The 22,523-nt window shown below is 37.8% G+C and overlaps 1 protein-coding gene across 4 annotated transcripts in view; it reads right to left on the bottom strand.

The window, feature by feature from the left end:
- The window catches only part of TOX (thymocyte selection associated high mobility group box), a 217,944-nt gene that overhangs the window by 6,660 nt on the left and 188,761 nt on the right, over positions 1–22,523 (bottom strand). For all 4 annotated transcript variants that reach the window (XM_054285215.1, XM_054285214.1, XM_054285217.1 and 1 more), the window contains 2 exons: positions 19,219–19,299; positions 6,469–6,855 (listed from right to left, as the gene is read on the bottom strand). In XM_054285215.1, the coding sequence (XP_054141190.1) occupies positions 6,469–6,855; positions 19,219–19,299 (468 nt within the window). The remainder of the gene's footprint in view (positions 1–6,468; positions 6,856–19,218; positions 19,300–22,523) is intronic.

Below are 22,523 nucleotides of genomic sequence, written 5' to 3'. Positions count from 1 at the left end.
CGTCTGTTTTGACTGATTTGGTACCTCTCATGTTAAGATTGGGACTGCAGAGCCAAATTTAATTCTTCTGCCCGCAAAATAAGGTGTAACAATGCTTTCATCTTGTACCTGACAAGTTCTACTTAGTTTATGGCTGCCTGGGATTGGGCTCTGTTTCTTAGGGCACACTCAGGTGATAAATGCTAACGTGGTGCAGGGGTATCTGTGCCAGGCTCCAGTCCTGGAAGGGTCTCAGTGGTCCCTCTGGGGGGTTGAGGGATACCAGAATACCTGATGGAAAACATGCTTGTTAAAGCCAAGTCATTTAAGCAACTTCAACTCAGTACGAAGGACTGATAAAGTATGGTACTGTCAAAGATGTAAACAAAAATTGCTTCAGCTTTTTTATCAACAGAAAAAGCTCTGAAAATACAGATCTGTACAACAGAGGGAAACAGGTTTGTGGTAAATATTTGGGAATTATTTATGTAAGCCCTTAACAAACAATGATGAAATAAAAAGTGCTCAGAAGATGAGTGCTTCGAGGTCTAATTAAACAATGCTGAATGTTTTTGCATTGTAATGCTCAAGAGAAAATCACCAACTGTTTTGCAACATGCCTAGAATTTTAAATTTCATTTTCTTGTCCCAGATTGAAATAAAAATAGGGAACTTGATAAAGATTAATTTGATGTCAGGAGGGACATTTGCTCTTTAATTAGATTTCTGTAGCCCTAGCAGTTTCGTTGTGCCACTGTAGCAAGTCCTAAAAAGCCTGCAGCAGAACTAAAGAGTGATCCTCATCTCCACACTTTACTAGGAACTAATTTCATTTCCTGCCTGTCTGGAGAGGTATTTTCAACAGGCATCAATGTTTTTGTCTTCACAACTGATTTATTCATCAATCTCAATGTGATATTTTAAACCTTTAAATTACATCCAAATCCTAAAGCATCTGTTTATTACACAAGGAAATTGAAAATCTGTCTGTGTGATATCATACAAAGATTTTTCCTTAAGGTTATAAAGGAAGTTGACAGATATTAATGATTTTTTTTCTCTTGACCTCATTCGAAGACAAAGCTTAACAAAAAAGAAGAAGAAATCTGGACAAATACAGCAGGCTCCTGAGTTTGCTGTATATAAAATATATACCAGAAAAAATGAGGTTATTATTTTTGGCAGGCTATGCAATCATCTTGCTGTATACATTTATTTTCTAAAGGAAAAAAAATACCTAAAAGTAGACTAAAATGAGTTATTATTTAAAAAAAAAAAGTTACATACATTAATCTTCTGGTGCTTTGTTATGCATAGGTACTTGCAGCCATGGGTACTAGACATTCAGAATTTAGTTTTCCTTCCTCTACCTGTGAACTGAAATGGGACAGAGTTGGACACGGGACTCACCATCCCATGCAATGCTTGGGTGCAGGATTTTGAGCAGGGAAGGTGATGCTTCCAGTTGGGCTACTCAAAAAGGTTTCTTAACAAGATCTGGGTGTATTAAGGAGGGAGTGAACCCTCAGCCTCATCACTCTTCACGCCCAAGAGCACAGCGAACAGGCTGGGCAGAGGTGTATGCTCAGAAAGAGGCACAAATGTCCGTGTGAGTAGAGAAAGGAAAGAGCGACCTTGCAAGTGAAAACAGGCTGCAGCTTCAGCTGCTACTTCAGCCTGAACTTTGGAGAAATTGTGCTGATTTGAATGACAAGGGTTAACAATCAGATCATCTAAGGCCAACTGAGCAAAAATTAAACATCATGTCAAACCTAAGAAAGAGACTGGAGAGAGACAACTCTGTATCAGTCAAAAAATTATACAGTGATAAGATGCTCATATGTGCATTTAATGAAAGAAAAATCACACTCTTCAAATCTACTGTGAGTCTGCCTCTGTGTCAAAGGTGGATAAAAGAAAAACTAGGGCACAGTAGATTTTGACTTTGAAAAGTAAAACTTTAACACATCTCCTGTTAATGATATTTAAGAAAAATATAACGGATTTCAGAATTAGAAGTTAATAAAAATCAGGATCTAATTTTAAGCTAAGTATGAGAATAGAGATTATGGTCATTTTTTAATAGTTTAAAAGGATTATCTCTGTAAACAAGCATCCCAAAGGTCTACAGTAATGACCTTTTTAAAATTTATTAATTAACTGCTGGAACAGAAGAGAAAAAATGACAAAATAATCTACCTTCAAGAAGTTAAAATTTAGATAACTCAAAATAGAGATTGTTTAAAATAAATTAAAAAATAATTACTTATAGTAGGCATATGACCAAAATGCTAATATCGATATTTTATATTGCATTTCAGAACAATTTGGATGCATTGCATCAGCTGCATAGTCCACAGAGTTAATTGATTTTAAAAATAACAGAAATTGTGCAGTCACTGAGGACTTTTGGCTACCAGCACTTCTGATTTTTTTGATGTTCTGTAGTTTTTGTGGATCCTCAAAGGAGGCTGCCCTTCTCCAGCTGGCAGTCACTCTTGATTTGGCAGCTGCACACGTGCAGGCAAGGAGTGCTGGATGTGGAGAAGGACATGCTGTTCCCTGTAGAGCTGCGGAAGATCAGCTCATTGTCCTGGAAGCAGTGGGAACAGAACTGTCTCCTCAGGTCAGCACTTCTTAGCAGACCCTCCTCAAAGTCTGCATAAAAGAGATTGTGAATTTCACGCACAATGTTTTTTGGAGAACTGTGTTCCTGCCTGCCAGGACTGAAATCTGGATCTCTTTGTGGTTTTTCTTGCAGTTGGCAGTCCTTCAGACATTTTACAAGATGGCCTTTGATAAGAAACTATCCTCCTTTTCCTGGAGAAAGTGACTGACCAAATGTCACAGAGCCAGAGTTCAAGCAGGGGATATGTTGAGAGCAGGGATTTGCAGAGCCTGCTACTGTTGAGTGTCACACTGGTGAGCCATGAACTATTTCAAAGAGGGATGTTTGAAAAAAAAAAGGCCAAAAAACAAAACAAACGAACAAACAAAAAAAAAAGGGGGGGGGGGAAAAAGGAAAAAAAGAAAGGGAAGGAAAGGGAAAAAAAAAAAAAAAGAGAACCCACAATTGATGATTTTTACTTCTAACATGTCTCCAGCACAGTCTGCAATGAAGGTGCCCAGCCAGGTGAGCCAACACCTGCAGCAGAAAACTGCTCTGCTGGGAAGCTGTTGGCAGACTTACTCTTCTCCTGCCCATTAAGCTTCATGCTGCAGTATGACATGACAAAATTTGCCTCTTTGTTTTCTTATAGTGCATTAGTCTATTTAGTATGAGTAGTGCTGAGGCTTCCAAAAAGGAAAATTACTCCTGTTGCAAGTCACTCCCTAGGGAGTGGTATGTTAGCTAGATTCTGTTCTTGCTGCCTTCATGGGGTCTTTGGAAAGGTTTATGGTGGCCATACCTAAGCATGGAGGAAAAAAAACAACTTGAGGGAAGAGGAAGTGAAAAAAAGTTGGTTTAAAAGCAACTATTGCTCTCCTTTCTCAGAATTCATATGCTTCCATTCTTCTTGGATTTTTATTCAGGAGAGTGTTCTACACAGTGCTGTTTGGGACTGAACATCACACCCAGACCTCCCCTTCCCTCCTCTCCACAGGCCAGACAGACAGTGTGGTGTCTCCCCTTTCTCCTTACTGCTGTTGACTCTGAGCTGCTGAGAGAGCTCAATTTTTCTCCCACTACATCTTTTCCTCTTTAACAAGCTCTGTGATCAGCAGAGTGTTTGCTCTATTTCAACCAGAAGGGAGAGCAGAGTCCTTCAACAATTGAGTCAGAAAGAGGCCCTTACTTTTAGGTTGTAATCTCTTGACTTTTTGCTATTTGCCTCCTGGTGACCAGCCTGTCTTCTATGTTCTAACACAGTATGAAATGCTGGTGTTGTGTTTTCTATCATTTCTTGACTAAAAAGAGTCACACCTAAGAAACTGAGCAGGATACCACTGTTCTGTTCTGTTTTGTTTTGTCATGGCAAATCATGGTATTGTCAGTACACCCCTAGCCCTATAATGTAATGTATATTTTGCTATATTTAAATTCAATTCACAAACTCTATAAGCTGTTATTTCTTAAAAAAACCCGCAAACAAATATTCCAAAGTGAAATGACATAGATTTTCTCGAGCTCAAGAGCTGCATGACTGTAAAGCAAAAGCAGGAGTGTAAGAAATATAAATCGGCTTGTAGATATTACACAGTGATTAAAGAGAGAAGAGAGGTGAAGCATGGCAGTGAAGCATTTCAGCAAGTAACAAGCACCTTGAGTGAAACAGAAATATCTCACCACAGTATCTTCATCAAAAGCATCAGCCTTTCTAACTAAGGAATATAAGTTAGTAAAAAGCATTTGACCTAAAATGTTGTGAGTTTAACAGGAACACAGAGGTACAGCATTTTTACTTAACTGTAATTTTCCTTAGTTAAAAAAAAAACCCTCATCATGATAAAGATCTACATTCTGACTTCTAGAGACCTGTTTTCTACAGCCAAGGGTCCTGTATTTTTTCTTAAGCTACAAACAAGTCAACTGCGTGCCATATATCTCACAGATGACTGAAAGTACTTTCAAATCATGGATGCACACACCTTATGCTACAAGCTTGCAACTTGGCAAAATAAAACATTAGCAGATTCATACTACATTAGCTTTTCTTTGGTAGAGTTTAAAGTAATGCCTAAGTGTTTATTCATACAAAAATGAGAGTTTATGTATAAATATGTAAGTATCCAACATCTGCATGACATCTTTTGTTAGCCCCAACTCTACTCTTAATTCACTAAATGGAGACAGATTTTCAAATCTATTCAGTAAATTATGCCTAACAATTCTGGAAAAGACATAGGGAATTCTGCATTGGACGACTAATACGCAAGTGACACTGAAGCTGGCAAACAATCTGAACTTGGAAGACTGAGTCACTGTGCAATAAAAACTTGCTGAAATGTAGTTATAGGATCTCAACAGGTGGCCGTCACAGATGTAATTCCTCATGTTTGGCAAATGAACCAGAGTATTGCCTTGTCTCTCACTGCTCTGAGACTTCAGGTTCAACCAGGATTCCTCGGCCTTAGGATCTCCAGACAGACCCTCCTGGCTCACCCACCCAGGGCTTCCTCCAGCTAATTCCAGCTGCCCGGGCTTGGGGTCAGCTCCTGAGTTTCTCTGAGCATGGCTCTCCTGGAAAACTCACACCAACTGCAGGAAAATCTCCATGAATACATGCTTCCACATATGTGTGGTCATAAGTCTGTTGAGTCTGTTTTCTCTGATAGTGACAAATTGACCGAACTAGGAAAAAGTTGTGAACACTTCACAAGTTTTCCTTTCTGATTACTCCAAATCACTCCTGAGACTAAGATCAAAGTCTCTGAATAAATCCAAATCTTCCTGAGCATATCTTGATTTATCTCCTGAGCAACTAAGTTTATCAGTCCAAATTGATTTCAACACTTTTGAGGTTTTTTCTGCTTTGGAAAATTTCTCCCCCTGTTAAATTGTTCTCCTGGCAAGAAGCTATGGTTTGCGTTCAAGTATTCTCAATTCTAAAGACCAACCTTGAGATGAAATGTTTCTGGCTTGGAGAGCAAATGCAAATGCCTTGTTAGCAAAGGTGAATTTTTAGAGAAATATAAAACATGAAGCAAGTTCATGACTATGTATTATCAGTTGGTACTGACAAGTTTTGTGCATACAAATTTTGTAGATTCTTGCAATTCCATTTAAAAAATTTTCATTTTACTGCCACTTTGCAAAGCAAGATATTATTATTGATAGTCAGATCTCATACAATACAAAAGGAAATTTTCTCTCATGCAATCAACAGTTTATCTGCTCTCTTTATATTCTTCTGTAAGCCTGGAAGGCACAATACCATGGATGGTCTGCATTAACTCAGAACTCGTAGGAAATGTATTGAGAATCATCTATCTAAAACATTCAGAGTAGGGGAAAAAAAAACCAAACAAAAAAGCCCCATAATGGGATGGTGGACACAGCCCATTTATTTGCAGTAAAAAGAAGGTATGTCTATTTAGCAAAATGAAGCTGTGAATGTGGAGTAATGTAACACACTTGTGTTCACTTAATCTAGCATGTTCAGCCCAACCTGGGATGCTTTACATTTCCTCTGACAATTCCACACCACCGTCAGCACAAGGATAACAGCATAAGCTACAATCATAGTTTTTCTAGACATGCCTGCCTTTTGTTTGCAAAGTGTGACTCCTGAAGGCTTTGCATTTCACTATTTCAGGGTAGCCACAGACTTGCAGATGGATCTATGGGCAGTGATGGACATTGTCACTAGCACAAACACTTCTACTGCAGTTTTCCATCCTCTACTTAAACTCCTTCATTTGCTCTTGCCCTTGGAAGACTAAGCCTATATGACCATGGTTTTGGAACCAGCTTCTGGATGACTCCCCATCCCACGCCCTCCTCAAAAATAAAATAATTCCCCAGAGAACTGAGAAGCCCCAACTTACTTGCTGCATTGTAGGTGAGTGTAAAGCAGACTGGACCTGCATTGGTAGCTGGTTTCCAATGGACTGCTGCATTGGGATAGGCTGGTGCTGCTGGATGTTGAGATGCTGGTGCAGAGGGGGGCTGATCTGGAGCGGAGGAGGAGGGGACACAGCCATGTTTGCTATGGAAACAGTCACTGGCATTTGGTTGTTGGGCTTGGGCGCTATGTTCCTGGGGATATTGGCATGCATGGCGGTGATGTGGGGATTCATTCCTGGTTGTTGGTGGTAGTGGGAACTGAGGTACAGGGCAGAGTGGGCCTGGGCAGGCCCATGAAACACTGACTGCTTTGAATTCATCATCTGAGGTTGAGGGGAGGCTTTAACATCAACAGGTTCGCTGTAGCTCTGTTGGAGAAAAAAAAAAATCAGAAAACTTAGAAGAAAAAATCAGAATACTTAGAAGATACCAAATATGGCTGTTCTACCCTCATTCAGTCTGTTTAAGTGCCACACAATAAGCAAATATTTATCTGGACCATCAAACTTTCCTTGAAATGGAGTTTGGTTATTGGTCTAGAAAAATAATTAATCCCTTTTCACCTTGCACTTTTGCCTTCAACATTGTAAAAAGAAAAAGTAATTTAGGTCCTTCATTTCCTGGTCTAGCCTGGCATTTTCTTTATCCAAACTTGGAGCTGCCATCACTGATCTAATATCTTACACAACCAACGCAACCAAGCCTGACACATTTTTTCACATAAGCAGCCACTATTATTGTCCTCAGATTCCATGGCCTAGTTGAAAAGGAACATTAGGAGGGTGGGTTACAGAAAAACTCTGTAGTGATTTTTGACTTGCCCTGTTTTTCCATCTGCAAACCATGGACAAGATTTTCAAGATCTTTTACCATATACATTGATATTGCTAATAGTTATTTATCACTTAGTTAACATGACGAAGAGGCTAAACCCCATCCTCAGTTGTTCTGCTGCATGGAACAAATATACTAGCTGCTGTGCCAATCCCTTTATTTTGAAATATTTTGTGTTGGAATGCTATCCATGCCATCAAACATATTACATAGGCCATGCATTAAGAGAAATAGAAATACTCTGAATAATTTCTCTTTTAGCAAAACATGCTTTATTAATCCAAAAATTCTATTTAAAACTTATAGCTATATAAATGCTAGCCTGCACTAGATATAGGGAAGTTATCTTTACTCTAAAGCTAGAAGAATACTACATAGATATGAGAAACTGCAGTTTTCAGAAATATTATGGTCGGTCCTGATTTCTTAAAGTTACTAATAATAAAACTTGTCCATGAATGAATATGAATTTTAATAACATTTTTGTTCTAATATTTATAACTTGCTACATTTGGTTAAACTCAATTTACTCAATTGTTTTCATACATTTATTTTCTTAGCTATCTGGAGTGCTAACTGTGTGCTCAAATAAATGAGAAAAAAATTTAAGAATTAACTCCCATATGCTTATAGGTGGGAATCATAATTTGAAGTTAAGTCATACTGGGATTAATAGTCAGTGAAAGGTGAAACACGCTGGGAAAAAAAGGCAGAAATGTCCCTCTGGAGAAAATCACTTTGTCAAAACAAGGCTTAAAGTGGAATACAATTCTGTGATCTCCATGTCATGTTTGCTCAGTTTACAAGTCAGAGTAAGTTTCATGTTACTCTCAGCACTCCAGGGTCAATGAAGTCTATTTGTATTCCTTCTGAAGGATGCACCATCACCAACAATCTGTTGACACGAGCGCTGCTGAAATTGCTTCATTATATGCAATGATGAAGATGAGAATAACTTCCTTCTCCCTATGTGTAACTGCAGTTCCATTAGCAAAAAAACCCCTTGTTTTCTGCAGTAAATGAAGGAAAATTAAATGAATATGAAAAAATTAATGCAAATCTCTGTCTCTGTGGATCTGCCTAGCTCTGCTCGCATGTGGGTGTACACGTGTGCAATATATATTATGTTCATGTTTGCAGGATTCAGATGCTGACATAAAAGCCTGAAAGTAGCTGAAAAATCTGCCATTATTTGGATATTATTTTTTAAACATTGAATTAATGTTCATGAAAACATGGGAAGAATTTCCCCCCCTCTTCCCAGTTGTATTTTTAGAACACTCCTGAGTGTAGAAGCAATGATGGGCAGGTTTACTGAAATTTCAGCAATTCAGAAGGTTTGTTAATTAGCAGCATGGTCAGGAGACTCCTCTTGGGTGTCCCATGCTTATTTTACATTACAGGAGGAGCAGGCCGTGTTCTTTCTTGAGAGACTTGGAAGTTTTTCTGAGAGCCCAGTCCCCTCATGGAAACAGTTTGTCTTTCCATGGTGCAGCTGGCAGGCTCTCTGTGGTCCAAGCAGGGATAATTGCTCCTGAAGTGTCTAAGGGCAAACTGGCTAAACTAAACCTCCTGGAGAGGTGAGTGCTGCAAAAAGCCTTTGCTGACATACTGATACACACTTCTATTTCATTTTTCACTACAAAGATGCTGCCATACACACCTTTAACAAAGAACCAGGGAACCAATCTAATTACTGCACAATTCTGAGTTCACACATAAGTGGTGGATGCATGGCCCACACTGATAAAATTACAGACATATAGATAGTATAATTTGATACTTTAAATGGTGAATTATGTTAAGAGGAATTGCAGAGCCTATGGTCAGAGATAAATAACACTTATTACACCTCTGAGAAGAGCTCTGCAAAGTGATCAAAAGGGACAGTTTCAGTTGTCTCAAGCTATGAATCAGCTTTCTATGTTTCACCATCTCTTGATCCAGTAAAAAGCACAACACTTCAGCTTAAGAGCAAGTATTTTGCTATAACTTAGGATGCTTTAAGTCATATGTGATCTGAAACCAAATTGTCCAATATCAGTGGAAAACGCATCAATATTATCAGTTACTGGAATCTTGATAAATGAACCCATTAAATGCCATTCTTCAGCATACTGCACTTTCGGCTTTTTTCTGCAGCTAGGTCAGAAACACATATTTTGTAAGTATTGCTGGACCTAATAAAATAGGTGATGTCCGGTACTTCAGCTTTGTGATATCACTTTGCTGTGAAATATAACAAGAAGCATGTATGACACAGGTCACACTATGGTTTTGGGCCCAATTGCTGCTCTCACAGACTAGAATGTGTATTGCACTGGTCCTATGCAGTATCAGACAGTCTTAGACAAGGACTTTGATTATGGGTAAAAATTGGAATTAAGAAAGAATGGATTTGACTGTCCAATAAGGGCTTCAAATGCACAGTTACCTTCCCTACTTTGCAGGTTGGATTTCAGCCAATATTCTCTTGACTTATCCAAGGAGAAGAGTGCACAACTTAAAAGCTCTCCCAAATCTCTAATTAATCTGCCCCAATAATCTGCCCCAAGCCAACAGAGACAATTTACATCACTAATTTATAGGATGAAGTTCTAGGACAAAATTCAGATATATGCAGTGGAGACCAAAATTACAAATCCATACACACAGGCCACCAAACACTGGGGCCTAGTAAATCCTAAAAAATCTTCTACTAGACATGTAGTGAGAACATCCATGTTCTAGCTGAGGAATGGTGGTGCACACCCACCACTAGAGGGTGACAGAATATTACATTTAGTTAATGGCAGGTGGTGGTATTTTACACATCCATTAGGGAACGTACACTAAGGTGACAAATTAGTTTTTCGTAACAGTCCTTTATGCTCTTTGAGTGGCTTATACTTGTTCTGGAGAACAAGTTGAAGCCTTACTGTAAATCTTAACATTCCTCATAGTCTAGGAGAAGGATTTCCTATGGACCTGTCTCTCCTTCTAACATCATCACCAAATACTACTGTCTAAATTAAATAATAAATAAAAAACCAACAAAAACTAAACTCAGAAGGTGAAGACAAGGCAATGGAATGGTACAGAGAAAGTATGACTGCCCTTTAGGCACAACACAAATCCTCTTCCCATCCCCTCCAAAAGAATCCGTTGTTTTACCGAAACACAAAGAAAAAAGGGAAGAACATTTTGAAATCCCAACAGAAAGATAATGAAAGTAGAAGAGATATAGGAAAAGGGACAGAACAAAATAAGTACTACTGTAACTCTAATGATAACAAGTATAATTATATTAACTAAAATTACTGGTGGTGCATGACCCTTGGTCCACAAAATTATGGACCACAAAATACAAATTTATTTGTATAATATTCTCAAGGAAGTCTGTGATGATGCAGATGAGTGCTGTTCTGAACAGAAAGTGTTCAGGATAGATAATTTTGCACAAAGTTTGGAAAGCACTGAATCAAGTTATTCCCCATGATTTTCACCAAACTCATGATTTCCCTTCCAATTTTAGTGCAAAGAGAGCTTTCCCATGCACGTCTATTCCCCAGCTGTGTGCCAAAACTCCTCATGCTTCATTGCCAAATTAAAGAATTCAATTAGGAATAGGGGGTTAGGCATTGCTCACTTAGCTGTGCCATTCTTTCCTGAAGGGAACAGCCCTGGGCCTAGTGATCATTCTTATCACACTGCATTCAGGCACAGGTAGTGTGTCTGTTCCTTAGAGGAAAGTGACATTGGGATTTCACCCTATTCAACTCTCTCCTGTGGTTGAGAAATTATTTTTGGTAAAGACATCCTGCTCAATTTAGCTGTGTTATTAAAAAAAAAAGGCCTAGATGATGCCATTTTGGCATCTCCGTATCTTTGGGATATAATCTGAAAACTTTGAAACAATTTGAAAACTCACACTTTAAGCTCTCACCTATGTGTCTGTGTAACCAAAAAGCTCTTGAAACCTACACAGGGGTATTGGTTCTCTTTCTAAATTGTGTCTGCCTTCTGGCTACTGTTGGAGATTGCAATCCCATTTCTGTTGGAACATAAACATCCATGTGGTTGAAAGTAAAGCAAGAACATGTTTTAACAAGGCAGTACTCAAAGGGCCTGGTCTTTAGACTACTGAATTTAAAGGAAAATCTATTATTAATTCAAACAGAATTTGGATCACAGCCCAGCACTGTTACCGCTACTTAAGCATTAATGTCTGGATGTCCATTTTATTTTTCATGAAAACCAGGTAGGATCTGACTAATAGAGGCTGAGAATCACTCCCAGCTGATGATCACTGCTTTTGACCTCTGATCCATTAGAAGCATGCCTGGAATCTACAAGTGCCTACGCTTATTTCCATTGTTAACATGTTAATGCAGTTTTTGTTAGAAATGTTGCCAATAAGTAGGACTACATAGATGTATTCGCAGATTATGTATATGGATATCTTCAATTTACATAATTTATCCATGCTTCATATCCAGAATTCTTTTCTATCATAGAATAATATGTGGGAATTAAATAGATTTTTACAATAATTTCACTCTAGTATGCAGTACTCAACTAATATTGCTGCTTGCAATGTGAAACTAAAAAGTCAGTGTTGTCCCAAAGAAACCAGAGGTGTTCTATTTAGAGAGGAAAAATGGGGTTTTTTTTTTTATTCTATTGATTTCAGAAAATTAATCATCAAAGCCTTTCAGTTGGAGCAATATAATTTCAGTTGTTTACAGATGAGATATTATCAAAATGCTTCTTTATTAATAACACCAATTAAGCTCTCCTTTGTAGTAAAATACTCAGTAAATACACTCAGAACATTCAGTAAATGTTCTTGATACTACTGGATGCTTATGTGTCCTTTAAATATATGCTGAGAGACCTCCTCAAGGACAAAGCAAGCCTTATGGCCAATATGCAAACAACAAACAGTGTAAGCAGCTTTACTTGTGGGCAAACACAATATATTCCAAATTCAGAATTATTATTTTTTTTTTACAAAGCCATAATGGTGTGGCATAGGTCTATTTTAAATGAGAAACAGGTGTTTCTCTTTAAATAAGAAATGGAGGTCTGGCCTCCTCTCTCTACAGACTGGAACATGCACTATGTGAGGATTTCAAAGCCTGGAAAAGAACTAAACCTAATTCAGGTTTTACATGAACATGTATCATAATCCAATGTGGTTGCCACACTGTCCCTTTCCATGACAGTGCCAGGCTCACACCTGGTGACTGGTGTCTGTCCTTGAGGAATTCAACAATCTTCACACTCTGTGACCAGAATGAAGGTTACATTCAGGAAGCAGCAGTGATTATGTCAGCTGGTACCGGGATGGTCCAGGCTGTGCAGGCTGTGATCAAACTTAGGCAGGCCTGACTCAGCTTAAAAATGAGTTCTCTTCAGTGCTGTGACATTACAGAAGGAGATAGAAGGAAATTGGCTGCATATTTATGCAGCTCCTACAAAGCTTACCTAAGCTTAAGCTTGCATCTGCTGTCTTTGCTGTCTCTTTGGTGGAAAGAGCATCTTGAATTGTTTATTCCTTCTCTCAGCTTTTCTGTGTTCACATAATCCTGTCTGTTTGTAACATTTTGGACATTTTAGGTGACTTCCAACCCCAAGCCTGTCCTTGAGAAGAATCCCTTTCCCTAGCTTGCATGGGCTCAGCCATTTTATTAATACTCCTGTGAAGATGCTTATGAGAGAATGACTTCTCTCCAGCACTGCTTTCTCCTCCTGCTTAGCTCTTTAACTCCTACAGACATCCCTTTGATTTAACTCTCTCCACTCCAGTGGATAACTCATATGCATATTAGCAGCGCAGCTGCCTTCCTACCTAAGCCACAAGAGGATCTTATCAAATGGCATTTCCTATTTTGTTAATTCCAGTCACCTATTGCAATAACAACATCTGGGGCCCCAGAGAGTTCAGAAAGCTTTTTGACACATTCTTGATGTTTCAGAAACAAAGGAGTAAGCCATGGGTTGTCATCTATAATTAGTCAAGGTGGCTCAGAAGAACATCTTCAAATCTAAATATACATTTTGTCATCTTCTACAGGGGATTGTCATGGATTCATTTAGGTTATGTAAGTAAAAATGGATGTTTTATGAATGTAACCTGGGTACATGTGCTAAAGGATATGCAACTTTAATTTGATACAAGTGTTTTAATTCCCCAAATGGAAGCACTAGGCTAATAGTGAAATCTAGTTTTATTAACTCATTTCAAAAACAAACACAGTTCCTCTTCAAATCAAAATCTGGCTTCTATCAAGATGAAAACATTTCTGTCACTTTTTCTGCCGGCAGAAATTATGCGAGAGCATCTCTCAGCTTTTGCACTGCTGAATGTAAAGTATCACATGATTTAGCCTCAGATCAAATTCATGGAACTAACTTAAATATAGTTTGCTCTTTATTTTCAGCTGCAGTAGATAATTGGTTTCCTTGCTAGGCAAAAAAAAAAAAAAGCTTGGACTTGTGTTATGATTAGATAATTCTTTTATAAATACACATTTATTTAGCAGATACTCTGATGCATCACATATTTGCACATAAAGGATTCAATTTACAATTCTTTGAAAATTTCTGACTACATCATAATAATTCCAGAAATAATGAAAGAATGAGGTATCACAGAAGCATGAAGTACCGGCTTTGGAAGCTTTTCATTATAGTTTTTCTATCTAGTGATTCTAATGGAAAAAGGTAAAACTTGTATGTGTATGTCATCACTCTGGGACTGGTTTTTGCTTTAAGAGAAATATTGCCATATGCCTTATAGCACTTGTAGCTACCAAAAAAAATCATGCACCAAACATAACTTTATTTTTTATTTATTCTTTCTCTTATGCTTTCACTGAGAATAGCCTAACTGGTTAATGAAATTCCAAAAACATCTGCATGGACTAGGTCAAGATTTAATGTAGGAAAAGCTGTTCTCAGCAGCAGGTGCCTCTTTGCCAGCAGCAGAAAGGATGCTGCTCTCCTTGCATGCAATAGCCAACTTGTTAAAGCACTGACCAGGAGACAAGACAGTTCAGTCACTAACTCTGGTCTAGAGATATTAAGAATTTTATTCCCAAAAGAAATGTCCCAAACCCCAGCAGCTGCTTATTTCAGGGAGGAGTGAGCCAGGATACAGTGCCCCCCTTCATCTGAAGCTTGGCCACTATGAAGTGATGCAGTTACAGAAAACAAATTGTGGAGAGAGCATACCTGCACATATTAATTTATTTAATAGTTGGGAAATGTTTGATCAGGGAGATCTAATAGATCTTTTTGGTTTTTTATATGTTAGGCAAGTGCTCTCACACATACATACACGAAATTGGAAACTAATATCAATTTTATCATTTTAGTTTTGACTTATTTTTGCATTTTGATTTTGTTTTATTTTTGTTTGCTTGTTTTGTTGATTTATTTTTTTCCTTTTCATGGTCTCCATATTGCTTTTTACAAGAAAGTCAAATGTTTTCATTTATGTCCAGTGCATTTTTAAGAGACTTGAATTCCTTAGGCTGATCATTTTTATTACACCACGGGCAATGTAACAGATACTTTGGGTCCCTGGAACTCTCTGGTTACAAATTGCTGGGCTAATGGCATTAAGGCAATGTCAGCCTTACAGATATGACCTTTAGTTTTCTTATGAACCACAATTGCAAGATGATGGACTAGGAAAAGCTAAGTCTGCCATAAGTTTCAAGAAGCAATTTTACATGTCCAAAGGATTTGCACTGTCCACAAAACTGAAAAATGTCCAATATGTTCACTTCAAAGTCAAATGAGGATACCACTTTGACTTTGACTCTGACACAGCATCAGAGTTTTGAAATATGCCTGAGTATTTTGATATTGAATAATATTCCTCTTGTTGAGAGGTTTTAGCTTCAGCCATAGTCACTAATATATATCTTCATGAAACTTGAAATTGTGGAGAATTAAAGATTCATTGAGTCAAAAAGAATAAAAAAGGGACAAAAAATCTTTTCTGTACTACTGAAACAGATACAGTTGTACTGTTATAATTAACACATATATATGAATCAATGCACATAAATATGTTATGCATGTTGAATACCTACCATGTATATATTTTATAAATATTTTTATAAATTTTATAAGTTTTATAAATATTCATAGGTGAACCTATGTAATATATGAAAGTATTTTACATTTACCCATATACATCCATATTAAATATATATATATGAAAGATGCAGCAAAACCTCTAATGTCAGCCAGAAAAAAGGCTGGTTAAGCTAGAAAAAGTGCTTGTTTTCTGAAAAAAAGTAAAATTGCAATTCACAGCATTTTATGTAATGCTGTACAAATTACCAGATACCAGAGACTGCATTTCTGGACCTGAATAGTACTAAAAGTTGCAACTGAGGGCAAATATAAAGACACTTGTTTACAATGCAAAGGCTTAGTCAGTACTATAAGCAATATGGCAATCTGCATAGCAGAAGATATAATGCTTTGTTATGTGTTTTCACTTTACCTATCAATTCCTACACACATGAACAAATTCAACAACACATCAATTTCAAACAGTATAATAAAAAAGGAGAAAATACAGGAAATAAAATTATAAATGAATGGGAATTAATGCATACTGACATATTTATACAATCATATGTTTACCTTATTTACTGTGTGGTAGCCATACATGTCTTATAAAGACATCATGAAAGCATTTAGAAGTTTACTAGAAATGGGCTGGCAATCCTATTACCAGAGTTGCTGGTGACACTTCCACTCTTTTCAGCTATGATTTTGTCAAATAACACAGTCTGATATGATGCACAGTATGGGTGTGTGTGAGCTCTGTGTGCGTGTGCCAAAGTCCAAACAGAACTGCTCAGCTCTCTAAACAATGAACAGGGAGGGAAGGAGAGAAAAAAATCAGAGTAAAGGGGCAAGGAGCTGAGTGTCATGGAGCAGGCCACTCTCTCCTCCTGATGCTCCACATCCACCCCAGAGCTTGGTAGGAACACCAGTGTGTCTGAATGCCATTATTCTGCTGTCAGGCAGAGGCTTGGAAGTGTCCTGACAGCAGGAGTTCTACCTTGTTCCTCTGTAATCTCCTACTTTGACTATTCTGGAATCTCAAATGGCCAAGGTGGGTGCCATGAATTCAGTTCCAAGTCTGCACTACTGAGGTAGAACATGGCATATGTCCAGTCCTTGCTTTTCAGAAAAGAGAAGACTTGCAATTAAATGCAGAAAAAACACGCACAGAGTCTCATAGGCTCATAGTTTAAAAACCAGTAGTACTTCATGAAAAAGGTAGCAGAATCAGTCAAAAAGATAGGAAACAGGAAAAGCAGCTGCTCTGGGAGGTGTAAGGCACCTGCTGAGCTGGACAGAGGGGACCTGAGCAGAACCCTTGCCTACTTGCGCCTGCCTCTTCCTGCAGACAGATACCTCTAGGAGGGGATATGAAAGAAAGTTTGATATTGGATAACTTTTGGATAGCCAAAGCATATCCTGATGGGATATGAAGCATAACTGAGTGTCTCACAGCTGCCACCCCGAAGTCATTGGAGCTCTGCTATGAACATGAAGGGCTTAATATTGTTCACATACTTTGAAAAAAAAAAAATGTTCCAAGGAGAATACACAAAATTAATGAGAACCTGATTTCACAATAGTGTTTGAAAATATGGACTATATAAACTTCCTGGTCCCAGGTATTAGTGAGAATTTCTTTACACCAAAGCACTGTTGGGATGAGCAGCACATTCTATAAAGCAGTAAGGTTAAACAACATGCAGTAAATACAACTCATGAGGATTCAGGGTGAACACCTGATTATAAATGTGAGGTACCACAGAGTGGGGCACAAAGCACAAAATATAACTGTGAGCAAATCATTAATATGGTAATAAAGAAGTTTTGGAAAAAGTGTGTTACTTTTGGCATGTCTAAGCTTCTGATAATGAGGTCTTGGAATCTTAATAATACCATCTAAAAGTAGTTTTTATGGATGGCAATGTAACAACATGAACATAAAAGACCATTTTGACTCCAAATAACCTTAATTATGTATTATATATATTCTCTCATGCTTACAGGCTTGTCTAAAAAGCCACAACTCTTCTGGTGCCATATAAATATTTAATAATGATAATGTAGAATATACTGATATTATATTACAAATGGTTATTTTACATCCTTATTCCAAAATGGACTTGCTTTTGTTACATGCCAGCTCTTTTGGATTCACTGAGTGTGTTCATGGGAATAAGCAATCAGTACTCAGCTTCATTAAGTTTATATTTTTATACTTTCCACACTAGAGGAAAACATTACATTATGGGCAGAATTTAAATAATTGCTTAAAAGTTAAGAAAATGCTTCAGTGCTTTTCTGACTAATAACAAATTTGAATATTTGCACTAATGGATTAATGCACTGAACTGATCAAGAGTCTTCCAAATTTTTTTTCAAAAAAAATTTTCAAAAAATGCCATAACATATTCTTTTATTGTTTAAAAAAATCACATTTTTTATATTGTGCATTTCAAAATTAAGCCATGTAAGAGTGTTACGTAAATAGTCCATGATGTACTGAATAATGATAGCCAAGTTATCTTCTCAAGTGAAAAGCTGGGTTAAAACTGGAATATTTTGAGCTTTTTAGACCTATTTTTGCCAATAAGCAAGCTATTTCAAAAAGATTTGCTTGTGCTCACATGGTACTCCTTCTGAAGGCAATGATTATTTCTGGAACCAAACAGTCCTAATACAGAAATGAAAGGTATACTGTAAATAACTTTAATTAAATGCAGGAGTATTTTTAATGGCAGCTAAAAAATGGAAAGTTATAGGACAAAACCCCAAAAATGAATAAGGTGGCAGCCATATTTCAGACTTTTAAATTCAGAACAAACATTGACCAAATACAGAGATAATGCAGAAGCATGCATGAAAAGTCCTTGCATGGGTAATCATATAGCAAATCCTCTGAAAAATTAACATGGTATAGAGAGTAGCACTGTGTGCAGGGCGCCAAAAATATTATGAAACTAACCAAGAAGTTCTCATGTCCTACATGCCAGTCCTTCATACTGTGCTCTTTACCTCTTAAATTGATTTTATTTAAGTAAGAACAAAATTTATCTAAATTTGTTTTGATAGACCCAAACCAAATGGTTCTAACTGGTATGATTCTGAAGTTGCTCAATGGGTTTTTCACATTGACACAGTATAGTTATTTCACATTCTTCTGCATTGTAATAGACATTTAATGTAATAGACATCTAAAAGTCTATTACAAATTCTAAAGAGTCTACTGCAAAATTATGGGCACTGAGAATGTGTGAACTAATCTATTTAGAAAATTGCTACTGGCTGCATATTTGGTGTCTTTCAGTAAAGAATGTTCCACCATTGCCTTAGTGGTGACTCATGCCGTGCTCACAATGGCCTGCTGGACATAAAATGGAAATTCACATTTCTTATGGAAATCTGCAATATCATCTGGGCTTGCCTATTTCTGTCTTGTGATTGCAAGGTAAAAAGCAGTAGTAAAAAAACCCACAAAACCAAACCCAGGCATTTTGTGTGTGATATATATTTTTTTTCCCTTATTGGTAGCACAGTGGCTGCCTGGCACGTTTGTTATATGGAGGTCTGTTTGCCACTACCTCCTTCCCCTGTTGAACTTACATGTTACTCCCAAACTGAAGCGCTGTCCTGATGACCAGGAGGGAAAGGATGTCTTTATGTGGACAGATGACTGTGTTTATTGAGCATTTGCAACTTAAACACAAGTTCAAGGTGATAATAAACAAGGCAATTTGCACTAAATACTGCGGTGCTCAGCTGAAGATGGTTTGCAATATGTCACTGTATAGATGTGTGTATGTATATACATCATGTGTTACCTTGGATACAAGGCTTGCTCTGTAGGCAGCTAACTGCTTCAGATACTCCTTCTTGGCAGCTTCAGTTTTCTTTTTGTATACCTAAAAACAAAGAGTGGCACATTGGTAAATTAATCTGGTTTTGTTTTTATATATCACTCGCGTGTCTCTATGTCTTTTTAAGTAAACAGGCTTTCCTCCTCACATTGCTTAAAGAGTGAAATAATAGACATCAAATATTTTAAAGAAAATATTATTCCAACTGTGAAACACCATTTAACTAACCAGCAGTACTGAAAAAACAATATCCCTCAAAGCACTTCAAGTTTAATTGCTCAAAGTGAAGTGTGGGTTGCACTTTCAAATGGACCTTTGGGGATGGGGGAAGGTGGGTGTGACCCTCTCTGCTGGCTTCCACCTGTGAGACCAGTTAAAACCCTCTGGGGAAGACAGGAATTTGCAGAAAGACATTTGAGCTAAATAAAGGAGGAGATGACAGCACCACAGATTAGCCAGGAGAATTCCTCTCTTCCCTGGCTGAACTGTTGGGGGCAGTCGAAGAAGCTCATGGAGCTGCTAAGGATAATAAATGTTAGTCATTATTGCAGTCTTGATCCCATATCGGTCTAATTAACTTCTCAGAAGCATGGATCTATTTCTGTACATTTCTCTCAACTCACCAAATTATTTTAAATGTGGCATGTGCACAATCTCATAATAGATTAAAGACCTTGGAGAATCACTTCAATTTTGCCCAGATTTCAAGACCAAAGACTATCTGCAGGGTTGAGCAGGACCTCATAGTACTACAGTAACATGATGTTACAAAAGCATGTGTGGATATTTAGGGTTGAAAGCTCTCAGGAGGAGAACCAGGTTGTGACCCATGGAGCCTAGCTAATGACTTGCTGTTAGCCATGTCACTGACAGATTTAGGAACAACTCAACATTTCTGTTTGCAAATATTGTCATGAGTTTCTCATTACTTCATGTTTTGGGTTTTTTCCTGAAGGGGTAGATTTAGGAGTCATGCATGCATCTGGGCTTCATGTAGCTAAGCAGGACTGACTCCTCATCTTTCTTGTTGAAAGGAGAAGTTTAGAAAATATCTAAAGGTTTAAAAGTGAGGGAGAAAAATAAAGGGAAAGAAAATTTACTTTTTCATTGTTGTTATATTTAATGATTTTTAAGTCATGTGCCAAAGGTTAATTCACATGTGGACGGACATTTGGGGTTCATAATATTGCACAAAATGAAACTGCAGCTTTGTGTATCTGTTGTCCACTTCTTCAGCCAAATGCACAACCTGGGCACCTGTGGAAAGCCCCCATGAGGAAAGTAAAGACTGTCCACCTTCCCCCTCCCATTCCTCACTGCCTGGTTAACTGGGCTATTGATTCAAAGCTAAAAGACAGGCAAAGCTATTTAGGAGGAGAATTTTGGGGTGTTCTTCTGAATTCCACAGCTAAAAGCACACATGAACATCTCCTCCCTAGAAAGATAAACTTTATGGGACTTTAAAGCGTTCTCTTTTGATCTTCCAATGCTTCAGTAAAACCTGCAGTCCTGTAAATGGAGAGGACCTGGCAGCACAAAGTGTACACACAGAGGACAATACAGTTGCAGACAACAAAGGGAGAGTGGTAATGTCAGGCTGGAAGGATCCAGTACAAAACCATTTTTATAAAGAATGTACTCATGAAATAATTTTTTGTTTCACTAACGCTTCACTTTCAGACACAGAACAAATCTCAGATGCAGGCTGGCAAAACTCAGAGGCTGCCTAAAAGGATTAAAGATTTTGCTTCCCAGGGAAGCAAAAGATCATAATGGAAACAGAGAAGTCTTAGGCTCGAAAAATTGTAACTATAAAGACAGAGAGGGGAGAAGATTGGTTTTAGCTGTGCAACTGTATCTTTGCACCCTTGTAATTTCTCCAGATTAAGATAAATATGTAGTGTTTGTTGATCTCCTACTGTTCTGCAAATAAAAAAAAGGTAGCAATTGCTTCTTAACTTGTAATCATTTGTGATTATTAGGGGAATTACTATTTGTTTTGAAAACAAATAAGAAATTAGTCAGCAGTCTACTAAAATTAATTCAGCTTGACCTACAGAACAAAGACTAAGTTATACTGCTTTGTATATTGCAATGCCTCTGCATCACCCTGATAGCCAACTTAAAAAACAGAGCTGAACAACAAATTTTACACAGAACAATCAATGTTCTTCAAAAGATCATGTATCTACTGCTTTCACATTGGGTTTTATTTTGCATTACACAAATATAAAAAATAGACACTCTTGCTGCGCTCCTACAGTCACAGCATAATTGGAAGAGTCCTCTGAGACCTGACTTTTCCTGCAAATAATAATACTGCACAAGGTTAACTCAATAATATGAAACTAACAACAATTCTGGAAATCTCCACCTAAAACATCACTACTTCATGGAAATATCATCCGACAGTTGTTATTTAATTATGTCCTACCTATGCATCTAGCATGTTCAGTGTACACCCTGCCTTGCCCTCTTTTGAATCTTTTGGTGAATGAATAATAATCACATGAACACCATGTCATCCCTGGCACAATGAAATTTACTGATTTAACAGGAGGTCATTATAGTAAAAAAGTCTTTACTGGGTGGGAAAAAGTTTTAGATTACCTCAGCCTGCTTTGGTTTTTGCATTGGCAAGAATGGCTCCTGCAGGCTGGCTGGCCTGGAAGGTCATCAGCTCACCCCAGTTTGTCCCTGGAAAAGTATTGGTGTGTCCTCTGAGGCAAACAGGTTGAGCTCTCATTGTGTCCTTCCCAAGATTCCCACTGCTTAGGTTAGCATACAAGTAAGCTGATGATCCTCATGCTGGTTTTGGAAATTGATTGGTCATGGCCTAGACTAAAAATTAGGGTAAATTCTGCCTGTCTGGGAATTAAACACTTGGTGACATAAATGGCAACAAAGTCTGCTCTGGTCATCAATATTTCTCTCTGGAGGTAAATGAATGTGGCCCTGGCAGTGGTACCAATTCTCTGGCTCTGTGCTGAACTGGACCTGCACTGGGGGCTAATGAAGGCAGGGCAAGTGGGGAGTGTCTTCAGCATGTGCAGCAGTGCCTCAAACAGGTATGAACAAGTCAGCTGCTTCTCTCAAACTATTTTAAATTTTTTTTTCTGCAGCTGTGAGAATTTTTTAGCCCTCAGGCTTAAATAGTTTCGTGTTGTTGTAAGTATAAGGCTTGTATTCTTGCAGCACATCTGGGGAGGAAAAAGACTTGTGTCATCATTCAAGTGTGCTCTAGAAAACAGCTGAAGGTCTTTTGAGCT

This window comes from Melozone crissalis, unplaced genomic scaffold (assembly GCF_028551555.1).
Source record: "Melozone crissalis strain CALT ecotype California unplaced genomic scaffold, PUWL_Pcris_2 ptg000042l_1, whole genome shotgun sequence".
In the NCBI taxonomy this organism is placed as follows: Eukaryota; Metazoa; Chordata; class Aves; order Passeriformes; family Passerellidae; genus Melozone; species Melozone crissalis.
Note: the sequence above shows the minus strand (reverse complement) of the source record. Positions and strands in the feature narration are given on the sequence as shown.